At 44.7% G+C, this 19,035-nt stretch overlaps 1 protein-coding gene across 1 annotated transcript in view; it reads right to left on the bottom strand.

Moving 5' to 3' along the window:
- Positions 1-19,035, bottom strand: part of COL9A3 (collagen type IX alpha 3 chain) — a 41,170-nt gene that overhangs the window by 21,308 nt on the left and 827 nt on the right. The window contains exons 2-7 of the mRNA XM_066587901.1: positions 15,470-15,538; positions 8,735-8,770; positions 8,224-8,295; positions 5,983-6,036; positions 1,474-1,509; positions 118-141 (exon numbers count right to left, since the gene is read on the bottom strand). Coding sequence (XP_066443998.1) covers positions 118-141; positions 1,474-1,509; positions 5,983-6,036; positions 8,224-8,295; positions 8,735-8,770; positions 15,470-15,538 — 291 coding nt within the window. The remainder of the gene's footprint in view (positions 1-117; positions 142-1,473; positions 1,510-5,982; positions 6,037-8,223; positions 8,296-8,734; positions 8,771-15,469; positions 15,539-19,035) is intronic.

Genomic DNA, 19,035 nt, shown 5'->3' with positions numbered 1-19,035 from the left:
TAGGCAGTCCAAACATGAAGAAGACAAGCCAGCTATTTGATGTCAATAGGAACACATGCACAAGCCATATAATGTGTTCAGTCCATACAACAATACAGGGTGAAGTATCAGACTTACGGGAGGTCCAGGTGGTCCTCTTCCCTACGCGAAAAAACAAACATAAGACCACTGAATAAACTAACACAATGAGTAGATTTATACAAATGTGAGCTAGGATGATGATGAAGTTGGCCATAGACAAGGATGTACATATATAGAGGCAACTATAAGGGTTATGAGAAGCATGAGGAGGAGATGGCCACAGAGCAATGATAAGAAAAGGGTAAAACTCTGGGCCTTTCTGTATCTGGATGGTGAAATGTAACACCATGATCAGCACCAGCAGGTGGTCTCATTTTAGGTTTTGTTATAAGGTCCCTCTGCTTTACATAAGCCGCTGGCCATAGACATTGCCAATGGTAGCTGGAGCTGGTTGGCCAGCAGATCTCACATTTGATCCCCCTATAGCTAAATGATCCAATTTATTTTAATGGACAGAGGTAGGAGGGGTGGTTTCTCTCCTTTCTCCCTTGAAACCAACAGAGAATTAATTTTAAAAAATGCAACATGGTGGATTCAGTTTTTACTAAGAACGATGATACTGGATCCTAGAAGAGAGCAAAAAAGCATCTCAAATGTTTCGTTCTCCGGAATGGTAATGATGAGAGAACAGAGCTGCTCAATGCCAATGTGAAGCCTAAAAGGCTTCAAGATTTCTTGGAACCATGGAACGTGCTTAATGAGACCCAAAGCATTCTAAGGCTCCATCTACGAAAGGTCAAGTTCTACCCATAACACCTGAAGAATATGAAGTAACTTGGTAGACACTTGCTTGTATGGTCTAGAATTGCTATGAATGTGGCTTAAAGGGGAGGGGGCCTGCGCAGGCTGAATCTGCAGGTGGTATCTGATAGCTCATACAGATGACAAGGCAATGGGCGGCACTTACAGCAATCTAAATCAGTCATTCTGGGTCCAGCGGGCAGTAGCAATTCTCCTTCCTGTCCCCCCCCCCCCCCCCCATTCCTAACCACTCCTATCGAGTATTGAGGGGAGGATGAGAGACGGTGGTTTCAACTTGGCCAGATGATGCTGTGTGTACCTCCCCTGGTGTCAGAAACTGGCCCGTAGCCACAAACTGCATGTGACAAGTTTCTGTGTCCAGTCTTGAATGAAGTCTGGAGTCCATATGCTCTGACGGTCGGCGGGTTTGATGTGGAGCATGATGGGGGTTGTTTAGGGGCACAGTGGAGGACGATGGGGGCTATTGGAGGACTGAAGTATGATGAGGGGGTGTTTGGAGGACAATGCCCTGCATCGTTAGTGTTTATGTATTTAATATGCGGCATAAGACAACTCTTCTTCCAATGTGGCCCAGAGACACCAAAGGTTGGACACCCTGCTCTAGGATGTGAAGTGTAGGTCAATACTCACCGCACCTCCGTCAGGCCCGGGCGGTCCAATGTCTCCCTAAAAAAGAAAGATATGTGATAACCCAATGGAACTTGAATGTCATCCATAGGGACTCCGCACCTACAATATCTTATCTATGGATGATCATACATGTAAAACATACATTCTACCCCACAGCAAACCCCCAACATAAGCCTATATGGTCTGATAGTAATCACCAGGACCTTCTATCTTACCTCTATGGCTCCACCGTGTTCCTTCTAGTAACTAGATGCCCTCAAGTTCCATCAATTGCCCCGGCCTCACAAACACAGGGTAATAGATACATATTAGTGTCCTTATGGGGGCGCATTGTGGTCTACATGGCCTGATTTCAGTGGCCGGTCATCTAGATGTGCATGAGTACATGGGAATGTTGTTTTCTGTTGTTGTATGCAGCCCTTCCGTCAAGTAGACAACGTCTATTCCCCTACTGCTGTGCAGCTGAATGATGACAAGTGATGAAAGCAGACGATGACAAAGTGCTGGATGATAATCATCACCAGGTGGAAATAGATGGTTGATTTTATAGAGATATGCATGATAATGAAAGAGGGAAACAGATGACGATAATAGAGGGTAATGGATGATGATTTTGACATCATAAATGATGAAGTGGGGAAATAAGAGTTCAAGCTAGATTAGAGATGGATGATGGGAGATGAAACTGAGGCATGTTAGACTAAGTTGAGGATGATGATGGAGGGGAGTTAACGATGACACACAGAAACAGGAGAGGATAGAAAAAAGTAAGGTGATGATAATAATCTTGATGTTGATTATGATAGATGATGGTCGTGGGATTTGGATGAAATGAGTTGGTATTGATAATGATACTCCCAATACTGATTTTATAACAAATGGATGATGATAGTTGGAAATAAGCAGGTACTGATGATAATAGTCCAAATGTTGAATATGATGGATGATTATAGTGGAATGTGGATGGTGATAGATGGAAATAGGTTGATGATGATGTTAGCTTGGATGTTCATAACCGATGACAATAGTGAGATGTAGATGATGATGATAAATGGAAATGAGTTTCTGTTGATGATGCTACTCCGGATGTTGATTATATAAGAGGTAGATAATGATCGAAGGAAATAAGCAGATGTTGATGATAATAGTCCAAATGTTGAATATGATGGATGATGATAGTGGTATGTGGATGATGGAAATGGGTTGAAGGTAATACTGATAGGATTAATATTGACTATGATGGATTATGATAGACGGAAATAAGTAGGTGTTGATGATAATAGTCCCGATGTTGATTGCAATAGATGATGATAGTGGTATGTGGATGATGAGAGATGAAAATGGGTTGATGCTGATGATAGTATTGATGTTGATTATGATAGTGAGATGTTGGCGATGAAGGATGGAAATGAGCTGGTGTTGAAGACGATAGTTGTGATGTTGACTATACTGGATGATGCGTGGTGATAGATGGAAATGGTTCGATAATGATGATACTCCTGATTTTCTCTATGTTGGGTATTGATAGTGGGCTATGAATGATGATGAAGAATAGTAGTACGTGGATGATGATACATTTCAATGATTTTCCATTGATGAATCTTCTGATCGACATTACGATGGATGATGGTAGTGGGATGTGGACAGATGAAAATGAGCTAACATTGTTGATGGTGATAGCTAGAAACAAGTTGTTGATGATGATGATGATTATATTGATATTGATTATGATGGATGGTGATAGTAAGATGCAGATGGTGATATATGGAAAAGAGGTAGTGTTGAAGACAATACGTTTGATGCTGATTATGCTGGATGATGATAATGGGATGTGGATGGTGATAGATGGAAATGGGTTGATGATGATAATGATACTCCTAATTTTCACTATGTTGGATGGGAATGATGATAGAAGGAAATTAGCTGGTATTGATGATGATGGTGGTACTCTTGCTGTTGATTATGATGGATGATGATAGTGGTATGCCGATGATGATAGATGGAAATCATATGCTGTTGATTAAAATCCTGATTGACATTATGATGGATGATGATAGTGAGGTATGAATAATGACAGACAAAAATTGGTTGATGGTGATACTCCTGATTTTGATGATGATTTATAATGATAGGTGATGTGGATGATGATCAATGGGAATGGACTTGTGTTGATGTTGATACTTTTGATGTTGATTATGCTGGATGGTAATAGGTGGAAATAGGTTAGAGGTGACAATGGTATTGATTATGATGATGGTTGATCATAGTGAGATCTGGATGATGATAAAAGGAAGTGAGCCGATATTGATGATATACTAAATGTTGATTATGATGAATGATGACAGTTGGATGTGGATAAAGTTAGATGTAAATAACTTAATATTGATGATGATTATTCTGGGTGATAGTAGATAGAAATATGGAGATGATGGTAATAATCTTGATGATATTTAAGATGAATGATGATGGCGTTATGCAGATGATGATAGAAATGGGTTGGTGTTAATAGTCGGTTATGAAGGATGGTGAGAATCGAAAGTGGATGATGATAAATGAAAATGGCTTGGTGTTGATGATACTAATGATGTTGATTATGATGGATGATGATGAGATGTGAATGATCATAAATGGAAATGGTTTGTTGGTGATGATACTCAATGTTATAGAAGAAATGGATGATGATAATGGTATGTGGATAATGTTAGATTGAAATGGAGTGTTGATAATCTTGATGCTGATTGTGATGAGTGTTGTTAGTAGGATATGGAAGATGATATAGGAAAATTGGATGTTAAAGATGACAGTATTGATGGTGATTATAATGGGTGTTCATAGTGGGATGTGGATAATGATAGAGGTAAATAGGTTGTTAATGAGGACATACTTAATGTTTATTACATAAGAGATGGATGAGGATCGTGAGATGTGAATGATGAGAGATGGAAATGAGCTGGTGATGATGATGAACTCTTAATGTTTATTATGATGGATGATGACAGATAGAAAATGGCATTAATTAAGTAGAAAAGGATGAGAATGAAGATGATACTTGGAAATGGATTATCACAGAGAGTCAGGAAACCGAGTGATGATTGGAGGCTGGAGGATGATGAGGTAAACCGGATATTCGTGAGGTAAGCTCACAATAAGGGCTTCTACCCACTAGCATTTTTTTTAATGCTGCGATATCACTGCATTGTTTTCAATGGGACTTTCTAATGTTAAAATCGCAGGTTTGTGGTTTTGCGATTTTTGCGCAATGCGATTTTTAGCATTAGAAAGCCCCATAAAAAAAAACGCAGCAATATCGCAGCGTTAAAAAAAACACTAATGGGTAGAAGCCCTTAGACGGACTATCCACGGGCGTTTTGCATTGTGTTTCCCGCGACGATAATGCGGCTGCGGGGAACGTAGTGAACGCTTTTCCAAGCGAGCGGGGAATCATTGCAATCCTACGTGGTGAGCCTATCTGTCAGATAGGCTCACCGCGGAGATCCGTCTACTGGCTCCTGCTCCCGGGCGGCAGCTCCCACGGCGTAGATCTGCCGCAACGCCCATGGACAGGCAGCCTAATAGGTAGAAGCCCATGATATTGAAAAGTGATAGAAAAATGTATGTAAGAGCTCTTTCACATGAGCGTATATCGCCCGCGTTTTCATGGCCGGCTGACATACACTATTGGTTTACAATGCATCGGTTCAGATGGGCGTATTCCCGATGTGTAAAAATGTCCAGCCGGCAAAGATAGCGCTTGCAATGCAAATTCTGGCCAGATGTTTGTACGCCGGCCAGAAAAGATAGTTCTGGAACCATCTTCGTCCATAATACGGAGGCCGCTGCCATAGACTCCTATGGGAGTCTATGACCGCTGCCAGAGAAGGGAGGTGGGAGGGAGTTTAGCAGAGTGTGCTAAAATCCCTCCCCCTTGCCGGCAGCTCCCATAGGCTACATCAGAGAGGGGGAGGGACTAGCTCTGCTAAGCTCCTGCTCCCTCCCCTTTTCGTAAGCCGGTAAGGGGTGGAGAGAGGGTGGAACGGAGCGGGAGTTTAGTAGAGTTTAGCTGATGGTATCCCGAGGCTGTGGCATACATACGCTGCAGCCTCGGACGTCTGAACGGGCATTAAAATGGGAGTTGCACCCGTGACTTGGTTATGGCTGCCTCTCGTACACGCGTTTTTCGGCTACGCTGTGGCCGTGACAAGGCCGGACTAACATTTTCCTGAAGCCTAAATCTGCACAGAAAAATAGTGCCACACCTGTCCACAGGTTGTATGTGGTATTGCAGCTTAGCACCATTCGCTTCAATGGAACAGAGCTGCAATACCAGACACAACCTGTGGATGGGTGTGGTGCTATTTTTGGAAGAAAGCAGCCATGTTTTCCTACTTCTATTTCAGGGGCAGTCAGGACCACTGCTCCTAAACATCACTGAACGTTACCCACCAAAATATTGGCATCAAAAGTTGGGAGGAACCTGCTGTCAGTTTAGACCTAACAAAGGCCACTTACCCGTTCTCCTGGTGGTCCATCAGGGCCAGCTTTCCCATCGGGTCCAGTCAGTCCCTAAAAATGAAAAAGAAATGAAATTGCTGACATAGACCCCGAATGTAGATATAGGGGGGCATAAGTAGCAGGGGCACCTCTGCCAGTATTATAAATGGTAGGTGCGGGCACTTGGAGAGATTTTGCACTGGGAGTCATTGGGGATCTCCTGGACTCTACTGGCCATTGGATCTCACCAGACCATGAAGGGAACAAGACCAGTACACATAGGGATGTTGGCTCTGTACTGGATTAAGCCACATGGGCATAGGACGAGCCCAACATAACCACAGGAACCAGATTTGTACACACTGCTGGGCTTTATTGTATGAGGACAGATGCTCATTGGGAAATCCTATGTTGTAATGCACATTCTTTTAGCTTTGCCACTAGGTAGCTCCCATAGCTGTTGGCATAGTTGGCCTTAGCTATGTGAGACCTGTGCGATTCAACAGGGAGCCAGCCACCAGCTTGGGGGGCACCAGGTGAATGAAGGCTGGGGGTGGATTGCACCCCTTTGGTTTGCCCAGCTAGATGATATCCCTCCTTGTCTTGTGAAGCTACATGAATCCTCCTCCTCCTGGCTCTGTCTCCTCCACTCTGAGGTGCCACTGTCAGCCCATCAGTGCCCCCACAACACAATGGCTTAGTTCTGCTACTGTATTTATGTTGCAAGCTTGTGTCTAGTACTGTATTTATGTTATGCTCTTGGTTCTGGTAGTGTATCTATGTTAATTTGTGCTTTATTTATGTTATAGGTTTGGTTCTGGTACTCTATTTATGTTATACATCTGGTTCTGCTACTGTATTTATGTTATAAGTTTGGTTCTGGTACTGTATTTGGCTGGGTTCACACAGGGTGAAAATCCAGTGGAAATCTCGTGGAATATCCGCATTGGGACCGCACTGAAATTCCATTAGATTTCCGCAGCTAAGGTCCCGAGACATTTGTCGCGGGTTTGTAAAGCGCCTCATTCTGCTGCAGCCATCTCTCCCCATAGAGAGAAGAGAGCCAGCAGCGGAAACGGCAATACAATTGACATGCCACGCCTTTGAATTCTGTGCGGTATGTTACTCTTATCGCAGCTCGGCCGCAGTGGACTGTTCACAGCGTGTGGATGAGATTTTAACAAATTTCGGCCACTTTGCTGCTTAGTCTCAGGCTTAAGATTGCAGGCGGAATTTCTGTGTGGAAAGTCCGCACTGAAATTCTGCAGCAATTCTACTTCTTGTGAACACAGCCTTTATGTTGTAAGCTTGTTTCTGGTGCTGTATTTATGTGCTGAGCTTGGCTCTGGTAGTGTATCTATGTAATGTGGTTAGGTCATGCTGTATTCAGGTTATGAGCTTTGTTCTGAGGCTGTATTTATGTGCTGAGCTTGGCTCTGGTAGTGTATCTATGTAATGTGGTTAAGTCATGCTGTATTCAGGTTATGAGCTTGGTTCTGAGGCTGTATTTACTACTGAGCTTGGCTCTGGTAGTGTATCTATGTAATGTGGTGAAGTCATGATGTATTCAGGTTATGAGCTTGGTTCTGAGGCTGTATTTATGTACTGAGCTTGGCTCTGGTAGTGTATCTATGTAATGTGGTTAAGTCATGCTGTATTCAGGTTATGAGCTTGGTTCTGGGGCTGTATTTACTACTAAGCTTGGCTCTGGTAGTGTATCTATGTAATGTGGTTAAGTCATGCTGTATTCAGGTTATGAGCTTGGTTCTGGGGCTGTATTTACTACTAAGCTTGGCTCTGGTAGTGTATCTATGTAATGTGGTTAGGTCATGCTGTATTTAGGTTATGAGCTTGGTTCTGCTGCTGTATTCAAGTATTGAGCTTGGTACTAGTGCGGGATTTATGTAATGAGCTTGGTGCTGTACAGTACTTAGTCACTGAGCTGTTCTGGTGTAGATATGCTGCTATTCCACAGATTTCGACATAAGCAGAGAACAGGCAGACTGCCTATCAGTGATATATATATATATATATATATATATATATATATATATATATATATATATATATATATATATATATATATATGTGTATATCGTTTTTTTTCTTATGACGGTAATTCGCAAAAAAAAAAGAATTCATGCAGTGTGCCATCTAACCGAAGGCCAGCGCTGCCTATATGACACTAGGTGGATGCCAATCAGCTACCCTTGGCATGGTGAGAGGTGCATTATAGGTAAAGCAAGGTGAGTTACTTACATCAATACCTGGCAGTCCAGACAGTCCGGGTTTTCCATCTGCTGCTGGTTTTCCGGCGGCTCCTTTTGGACCCTTTTGAAGTAAGATAACAAATATACATTATACAGCTCCCATCTACTACCCCCAGTATGTTGCAGGGGCAGTGATGCCCGGTGTTCTGCATGGCTCCATGCTCCACTGAACAGAACTGGTGTAGTCAATTGCTGGCGTATGACTGATAAGCTGTGTCGGGAGTTGTAGACATGTGACATGTGCCGGTGTTAGATGCTTTTTAGCTTTGCCCCAGCTATAATCTGTGACTCCACTTCCTGTCTCGTCAGTGGCTACTGCTTTGTTTTTCTCCATGCTTTATACTGCAGCTCTACTTGCCCTGATTGGCTGCTGTGTACTAGCACATGCCCACCCCTAGCAAGAGGTTGGTGCATGGAGAGCAGATGTCCATTACAGCAATGATAGGATGAGTGTTGTCCCTACAATATTTTCCACGGTGCTTTTCTAAGTATGCACTTACTGGGGTCCCAGGTAATCCAGGGGGGCCGACTTCACCCTGCATGATAAAAATAAAAGAAAGTTTTTAGTATTTGCGATTACAAAAAAAATTTCTAATAAGTTATTAATGCATCTTGAATGATTATAACCCCTTACAATATGCTTGATTAGGTCGTATGTGAGTCATATACGGGGTCCCACTGGTCAGGACTTGTCTCTATTAGCTGCAGCCCCCACTCTGGAGGACTCAGTGCAGCCATAGAGTACATGTACGGTAATTAACTTAAAGGGGTATTCCGGGCATTTAACTCCTTTTAGTACTGATGATCTATCCTTAGGATAGGTCATCAATAGTTGATCGTGGGGGTCTGCCATTCAAGACTCCCAGTGATCAGCTGATCTAAGCCCCTACGCTCACTATAGCAGGGCCGGATGTCCGCATTGTAGTTGGAAGCCATGATTTCAATGGGACCCATACCTTCTATACAGTTCTGGTTATGATCCCAATGTGGACAGAGCTGTCAAAATCTGGCCTGCTATACTGAGTGTGGGGACTAAAGTTCAGCTGATTGTCAAGAGTCCCAAGCAGCAGACCCCCATCAATCAATTATTGATGACATACGCTGATGATAGGTTATCAATACTGCAAGGGATTAGATACCTGGAATACCCCTTTAAATGAGCAACTTGTAATACTACAATTGCCCTGTAGTGGCCACTGCAGGCGAAATGAGCAGCTGCTCACAGTGATACCATCTGATCACAGGGGATTTCAGTTGCTGGATTGCTTAGCAAATTGTCGCAGGTTCCTTTTTACATAAGGGGTTGTCCATTAAAGACAGCGATAAATGCCTGACAGCCGAGACCCCAAGATCTGCACACCCCAAGTGCCGCATGTCAATGGAACGGTGGTGGGCATGCATGACCACCGCTCCATTCACTTCCCTGGGATAAAGGGAAACTGTTGAGTGCATCTATCTCCCGCTGTCCCATAGAAGAGAATGGAGTAGCGGTACATGGGGCATTTGGGTGCGCCGGTCTCTGGATCGCTTGGGTTTGCAGTAATCAGATCCTGTGGATAGTAGATAAATGTCTTTAATGGGAAAACCCCTCTAAGGAAGTGATTGATATTTTTTGTAAAGTTGCTCCAAAGTTGCTCCAAGTTGCTCGAAGAAGGATTTTAAAGGGGTCTTGCAACCTTGTGAAAAAAATCTTAAAGTGGACATACAGGATTAGAAAAACATGGCAGCTTTCTTCTGAAACAGCGCTACACTTATCCATAGGTTGAGTTTGGTATTGCAGCTCGGCTCCTGTGTACACGTTGGGCGCTGTTTTAGGAAGAAATCAGCCATATTTTTCTAAGCCGGTCAACCTTTAATCATAATGCAGCAAACTGGTCTTGGTACATTGGGTTCTGTTCGGTGATAGCCTGGTGGTATGATGCAGTCACTAGGCGGTCTTGGGGTGGCGGAGTGCTTTATAGAAGTATATTGGGTTCTGCTCAGTAACAATAAGATGGTCATGTTTATGGTGATAATGTTTGTTCCGTGTGGCCACTATTTGACGGTATTGAATGGTGGCCATATGACAATTATTAGGGGTACCTTCTCACATAGATTAGTGGTCCGTGTCTTGCGTCTTACTGACTCCATCCTTCATCACTAACACGTGCCACTTCCGATTCGCTCACCACTGTATACATAACCCTTGGGGGGGGGCATATGCTTTGGGCTTGTGCCCCTGATCCTTACAGACCCTAGCAATACCCATGATTGTCATAGAAGGGTTGTGGGGTTGATACTCCTGGTTATCTTACAGATCTATCAGCAGAATACAGACTGCCACCTATGATAGTCTCTGTGTGCATTCTGGGTACACAAGGTCTAAAAAAGGGCTTGCATTCTGCTAATGGGCGTCCATTGCAACAGTAGGGAGTTTCCTGATCCCATATACCCCTGCAAGTATTGTACATTTTAAGCTCCCCCCCTAATCCTGATGGGAGGTGGGTATGGAGAATCGGCAATAGCCTCCAAGTACTGAGCTCCAAACCATCCTAGATCCAGCAGGACAGTCCTGGATTTTGGAAGTATCCCGGTGTCCTGGGAAACCCAACCCTTCCCCTCTTGTCCCTACAGCCTGGCATCAGAGAGCATCAAGGACAATGTCAGCATCAGGATCCGATGCAGCGACTGCAGAGACCAAGGGGGAGGGATGGGTTTGAGATGAGACAGGGACTTGCAGCTTCACCTGTATATAGTATTAACCCTCGTCACGATGTTCTTTTCCATCATTGTGATGCCAGGGCAATCAGTATGGAGGTCCTTATAGTGTATAGGGGGCACTAAAGTGCATCATAAGGGGCACTTTTTGTGTAGGGGAACTGATGACCTTCAGGGCATCAGTAAAGGAAGTTTTTCAGTGTAGGGGCACTAAGGGGGCATTATATTGTGGTGGATGCACTAAGGGGACATCTTTTGTGCAGGGAGCACTCAAAGGGCATTGATACCGTACGGGGGCACTAAGAGGGCACCGTTATTTTGTACCACACAAAGTGAGCACTATGAAAGTGTGTGGGGCACAAAGAGGTCCGAGGAGGATTGGGTGGGGTTAGAGGTGTGGCTTAATACATGCAGCCTCATGTCCGATTTTTGCTGCGGAATCCGGACCGGGCGTCCGCCTTCGGATTCCGCAGCAATAACCCTCCATAGCATGCAATGGTAAAATCATTCTTTATGCACACGAGCGGAAACCAATTGCAGTTTCCGCTCACGGATGAAAAATTGCAGCATGCTCTATTTTACTGCGGTTCCCGCACGGACGGCTTCCATTGAAGTCAATGGACGCCATCCGACCCGCAGACTGTCCACAATTGATATTGTGGATGGGCTGCAAGCAGGAGTTTGAAAAAAAAATCTGTACTGCGCACGTCCGACGGCGAACTGTACAGGCCATCCGCAGTACAGAAGAAGAAGAAAAGAAGACGGTACGCGCAGACGCCACTGCCACCAGGGTTGGATTCAGCTGCGGGCTCCCGCATGTGGAATCCCGACCCTCTCGTGGACATGAGGCCCAATATTTGATCAGTGGGGGTACACCGCTTGGCATCCCCACCAATCAGCTGACTGAAATGACAGTGGTGCTCGTGTGAATGCTTCTGTCCTTTCAGTCCAGAGCAGACACAGCGCCATACATTGTATAGAGGTTGTGCCTGGTATAGCAGCTCAGTCTCATTCTCTTGAATGGGACTGAACTGCTGTCAGGCCGTGTGATGGATGAATGTGACCTCACGGGCTTGAGAAGTGGCTGCTCACTCGAAAGCCACGGCCTTTTCAATCAACTGATCAGCGTAGGTCACAAATAGAGAACTCAGGCGATCAACTATTGATGACCTATCCTGAGGTTAGCTCAGAAATAGTATAGTCCTGGGAAACCCCTTTAACCCTTTCCAATCCACTTTCTGACGTCTGAAGACATTCTGATTAAAGACTGTACAGCTCCGATGTCGGAAGACGTCCCGCAGGGTATTCTTACTGTATATCACTGGCCGCTCTGTTGTCGGGGGCCTCTCCAGCATGTTCTATGCTGCAGTACTGGCTCTAGCCAGCAGATGGCACCATTGTATAATGGCCAAAAGAGAAAACCCCCTAGGAAACCCTGAATCCAAAATTGGATTACGAAGGGTTAAGCTGTTTTGGGGCCATGTGGCTACAATGTTTTTTTGGATGCGTGTGGCTGTGTTGTTTCTCAGATCACATGATGTCCTCATCTCTAGGGGCATGCGACTGGTATTTTTAGATGTGTGTGGCTGCGCGGTTTCCTGAAGGGCATGATGCCATTGTTTTTTGGGGTGCATGATGTCATCTTTCAGGGGGTCATGGGACTGAGCTGTTTTTTGGGTGCACATTATCATTGTTTCTTCAAGTGTATGTGGTTGCGTTATTTACTGGGGTGCAAGACGTCACTGTTTCTAGGACTCCCAAGGCTGCATTGCTTTTAGGGAGCAAGTGGCTGTGTTTTTTTTTTCTTCAAGACATCAATATGTCTTAAGGTGCGTGATGTCATCATTTCTAGGGGCATATGGCTGTGCTGTTCCTTGAGATGCGTGACATCGGCATTACCTGGGGTGCATATGGCCATGTTGCTTCTTGGGGTGCATGTAGCTGCATTGAGGTTCATGACATCATCATTTCCTGGGGCTGTGACAGTGAATGTAATGTGTGGCCCTCACATGGCGTTAACCCTTTCCAATCCAATTTGTATCCTGGTTTTCCTAGGGGGCTTACTCTTTTTCTACCATTATACAACGGCGCTATATGCTGGCTATATCCAGTACTGCATGAGGTGACACATTGGATAGGCTCCGACAGGAGGGAGGCTGGCAATATACAGTAAGAGAACCCCAACGGACGTCTTATAACATTGGAGCTGTACAGCCTTAAATCATAATGTCTTCAGACGTCAGACAGTGGATTGGAAAGGGTTAAGGGCTATCTTGCTGGCTATGATGATTCGGTGGCTTGTTACCCACTACAGATATACAGGGGGCCACGGAAAAGTAGCTCAGCACCGCACTCTTATAATAGCGGTCTAAAAAAGAATCTTTGTTGCCCATAGCAACCAATTACAGCGCAGCTTTCATTTCACCTCAGCAGTATAAGAAATGAAAACTGCGCTGACTGGTTGCTAGGGGCAACGCAGACGGATGATCTTGTTGACAGCTTTCCTAAGAGTGCCGTAGCCGGCCCTGAAGATGGAGAAAGAGGGAATTCGAGGGTGGAGAAGAAGGAGGGGAGAAGTAACGGATGCTGAGCCGTAAGAGGGCCGTTCTTTGGGTAACTTGGTGTATTACTGGGACCTCGCGGACATCCTGATAACACATGTGCTTGTCCTGTTTACCTGGGTATTACAGATGATCCCCCCGATGTGACCCCCATAACGCACCTTAATGATTCTTAGATACAGAAATCTGATATCAATGGAAACAGAAACTCAAAAAGTTTCATTTCGCAAAACCGTCTGACAGCAAGACGTCCTTGTTGTCCGCAGCAGCCAATCACAGCGCAGCTTGGTCTGGATCCACTATGGAGTGTGCGATTTAATGAAGGCTTCCCACGACTGATCACGCGCGGTTCGTAAGTGCACTGCTATCAGCAAATCTTCGTTACAATCACGGCGCAGCGTTCATCTCTCAAGCTGCTGAGGTGAAATGAACGCTGCGCTGTGATTGGCTGCTGGGGGCAACGAGGACGTCTTACTGCTAGGCGGTTCTGCTAAATGAGGCTCAAAACGTTTTATTCTGCCGTCGTCGCCGCTAGGGGGATATGAGACAAAATGGCAGCAAGCGAAGACAGGAGAGCATTTGGTCCTTTATCTTCATGCCTAACAGTCTGTTATTAGTGTGAAATGTCATTTACAAACACAGTCCGGTGAGGCTCCGCCCAGCGGGCGCGCAATTTGTAAGCGGTACTCCAGTATTAAGAAAAAAATTGTATCTGTAAGCGAAAATCATCCGGCCGTCCACCAGTAAGCGTGGAAACAGCGGAGCGTCCGTGCAAGATTCACACACAGTCCTCAGAAATCCACCCTCAGAGCGAGCGGAGAATGGGACGTGTGAGGGATTCTGCGCAAATGTTTGTGACGTTATCCTTACTGACTGTGAATGCTACCGGCCCCAGAACTGGACGACAAACCGCGGCAACGTTCTTTCTACAGCAAACTGTAATGGGAAGCGACGGTTTTATGGAGTCTTTAGCGTTTAGTGATGAAGACACCGTCCACCTTCCAGGCAACAAACGTAATGTCAGAATGTGGGGGAGGGGAACCCACCGGTCTACGTGGAGCGTCCGGGCGACTCCCCCACGGTAAATGTGTTCTGCGCTATAACCTGCAGGAAGGTGTGCGGCCCCTTCGTACTCCATGAGGAAACAATCCGGCAGATCTTGTACCTGGACGCTACAGATATGGCGCCTGCCGCAGCCGGAACAGAAAATCCCACCAGTACCCCCCACCGCCCCATTGTCACAATGACGTCAGAAGTGAGCGGCGACCACCATACAGATGGATCGGCCGTGCCGGTGGTGACGATAGTGAACTTCTTCCTCAGCCTCCACGTTCCCGGACCTTACACCTTGTGATTAGAGTCCACATCCCCCGTACTGCCCACCATGATCGGCGGCATCCTAGAAGTCATTGCATCCGTCAATCGGGATCCACTACAACATGTATGGCAGGAACTTGACTACAGGTTCCATGTGAGTCCGGTGACAAAGGAGGTCACACTGATCACCGCTGATGGGGAAAACATTCTTGATGTTGTGCAACAAAACCTTTTGAGTTTCTGTTTCCATGAATATCAAACTTCTGTATCTGAGTCGGGAGTTATGGGGACTTCACATCGGGGGGATCATCTGTAATAACTGGGTATCTGCACCCAGGCCAATGATGCTTCCCTTCTGAGGGTAGCGCCACAGGTCTCCTGTGTTCTGGAAGGTGCCATGGAGCAGGGAGGTAGCGGCAGGACACTGGCGGCTCTGTGTGGAGTGGACGGGGAGGGGGTGCACAGAGCATCCTTTATACTCCACTGTATAAACACTCCGCTCTCCAACACAGGAATGCCATTAACCACTTACCTGCCACAGCATCCAACCACACAATGAAAAGCCATCTATATACAGACACCCCTGCAGCAATGATAGGGTTAAGTCCCCACTGCTGCTGTGCATAATGCTTCAGCTTTGCAATCAGCCCCATTACTTACATCTATTCCATCCTTGCCCGCTGCTCCAGGGGGTCCCTGCGGACCTGGGGGTCCTGGGAGTCCAACATTCTGTAAAAGGATAGACAAGCAGTAAGTGGCATACATAGAAGGGCTGGGGTGGGCAGATCAGCTGGGGTCAGACATGGGGGCTACATAGAAGCATCACACTAGTAATAAATGAAACAGTGCAATATGATGATAGAGTGCAAGCTCTTGGGTCACAGAAATGGGATGCTGGAGATACAATGTGGCCGTAGGGATCATATGATGACGTCCACATACATGTAACAGTGTGACATGTCCTGGGCGGGTGGTGTGACATTCTTCATACATGTGACTATTGTCCAATTACCCCCTCCCCCCATATATCATTGCCCTTCTCATGATGTACGGAAAGTCAGTGTTACACAACACCAAGTAGATGGCCAGTATACACTCAGTACTCTGTATACAGCTAGCACCATATATACAGTCAGCACTCTGCATACAGCCAGCACCATGTATACGATGAGCACTGTGCATACAGCCAGCACCATGTATACAGTCAGTACTCTGCATACAGCCAACACCAGGTATACAGTCAGTACTCTGCATACAGCCAACACCAGGTATACAGTCAGTACTCTGCATACAGCCAACACCAGGTATACAGTCAGTACTCTGCATACAGCTAGCACCAGGTATACAGTCAGTACTCTGCATACAGCTAGCACCAGGTATACAGTCAGTACTCTGCATACAGCTAGCACCAGATATACAGTCAGTACTCTGCATACAGCTAGCACCAGGTATACAGTCAGCACCACATATACAGTTAGTATTCTGGATATAGCCAACACTAGGTATACAGTCAGCACCATGTATACAGCTAGCACTATGCATACTGCAGTCTATATGGCATCACATTTATTTTCAGCACCAGACATGCACCATCCAATAAGGCCGGGTCCCAGTAGTGAGTGCCCCATGGGGCCACTGTGGATTTCTGGGCCCTATGTGACCAGTGGGCCCCGGGCGGCCATGCTGCATTGTATATTCTGTTGTATCTCTAGACTGGATTTTACAACCCCCTCCAGGTATGTTAGTCAGGTGGCTGCAGGATTGGTGGCCGGGCCCCACAGGGCCCTCTTCTTCCCTAAGGCTGTATTGTGAGACACACAGAACTCACGTGTGAAAAGAACCCAATTATTTCCAATGCATTCATCTACATGAGCGATTTTCCCCTCGTACCAATAATGCGAGATGGAAAGGCGGCAGCGGGTACCATTTTTGGGTGATTCCGCTGTGAAAAATCGGCCAGTCTTTCAATGTGAAAAACAAAATCGCTTTGCGCTCCCGTGTCTGTGATTTGCACGCGAGTCGAATGTGATGCATTTTTCCCCCCTTTCAGCTATTGGAACATTTCATTAGTGCGTGAAAACTGCGCAGCGATGCGAATTACACATTTTTAATGCTGAAATCCGTCGCTAGAACCTGAAAATCACAGGTTTACAAGTGCGATCTAGGTCCGATCTATATCACGCTCCCTTGTGTATATACACCCTGTGAACACAAGACATAACAGGACCTGTAGCTTGTCAGTCCGCGAGGAAGCCGGTCCTGGCATCGGCTGGGCCAATCAGTGGGGTGTATTTATGATGTCACTGAAGAGAATATATTCAACTAATATTACCGTCTATTATAATAGACCGATATCACCGACTCATATAATATACCAATATACCAACTAATATCACCGACTAATATAATATACCAATATACCAACTAATATCACGACTAATATAATATACCAATATACCAACTAATATCACCGACTCATAATATACCAATATAACCAACTAATATCACCGACTAATATAACATACCAATATAACCAACCAATATCACCGACTAATATAATATACCAATATAACCAACCAATATCACCGACTAATATAATATACCAATATAACCAACTAATATCACTGACTAATATAATATACCAATATACCAACTAATATCATTGACTAATATCACCGACTAATATAATATACCAATATACCAACTAATATCACTGACTAATATAATATACCAATATACCAACTAATATCATTGACTAATATCACCTACTAATAGAACTGACTGATATCACTATCATCATCGACTAATACAATCTACCACGATAACCAACTAATATCACCAACAGAGTAAACTTATATAACCGACTGATATAATAGACCAATATAACTCACCAATATCAGCATCTAACAGAACTGACTAATATAACTGACTGATATTACCAAGGTCACCAACTACCGTGTTTCCCCGAAAATAAGACAGTGTCTTATATTAATTTTTGTTCAAAAAGGTTTAACTTTTTTACATGTATAGCTGCCTGGACACTATTTAAAATGACTTTTTAAATGAACTGTTAGCAGGGCTTAATTTTGGAGTAGGGCTTATATTTCAAGCATCCTCAAAAAGCCTGAAAAATCATTTTGCATCCTCAAAAATTCTGGAAAATCATGCCATGTCTTATTTTCAGGAAAACAGGGTAATATAATAGACCAATATAATCAACTAATATCACAGACTAGAACTGACTGATATCAGATTAATATTACCGACTAATAGACCCAACTTATATTACCGAGTGTTATAATAGACCGATATAACAGACTAATATTACCGACTGATCTAACTAACTGAAAGACCCGATTAATATGACTCACATGACCGACGGATATCACTGACTCACATAACTAATATAACTAGTAATATAACCCACCTATATGGCCGACTAACACCCTTGTCCTCTGAGCTTACAATCTATCACCTGGCTGTGAGTCTGCGGCCGTACTGATAGGCTGAACATGTTCTGCGGATTCCAGGCGATCTCACGGGGGAATAAGAGATTCCAGGACAGACTAATAAGAGTGTGTAGCACACAAGCGGTGCAGTGTCTGCAGGCAGGAAGGCACAAGGCTCCATGTGTAGGACTGTTTACACAGCAGCGCAGGCCTGAAGAGCGGAGGGGAAGTGCATAAGGCAGCAGCACAAGAGGGGCTTTGTTAGCAGCGCACCGATTATTCTTCCACTCCTGACATTCCTGGAACTGACATGGATCAAAGGTAGAGATGTAGCAGAGTGGAATTTGTCATTTAACACAATCAATAATTATGCAGAGGACTGGATGTAAACCGACTGAATTCTCTCAACTCGTGTTGGGCAAATACTGCAACCCCCAAAAATGACAAACTCAACTCTGCTACATTTGTATGAGAGATTCCTTATCAGATTACACAGCAGGAAGCTTTAAAACATCCAATATCAACAGAAAGTCATCAAGAAGTTACATTTTAGACATACATATAGAGCGAAATGTAGCAGAGCTGACATGGCTTTTTTGGGGGATTGTCTTTGTTGTTCATCCTGATGCAGAAGTAGTAGAGCTGAGCTTGCCATGTGGCACAATGTTCAGTGTTTCACAAAACTACATTATTTGTGCACAAAACCGGAGCAGTTAGATGACAAATTCACTTCTGCTAAAGCTGTAACCAAAGGATGAGCGAGGAATTAATGTAGAG

Source organism: Eleutherodactylus coqui, chromosome 13 (assembly GCF_035609145.1).
Source record: "Eleutherodactylus coqui strain aEleCoq1 chromosome 13, aEleCoq1.hap1, whole genome shotgun sequence".
Lineage (NCBI taxonomy): Eukaryota > Metazoa > Chordata > Amphibia > Anura > Eleutherodactylidae > Eleutherodactylus > Eleutherodactylus coqui.
Note: the sequence above shows the minus strand (reverse complement) of the source record. Positions and strands in the feature narration are given on the sequence as shown.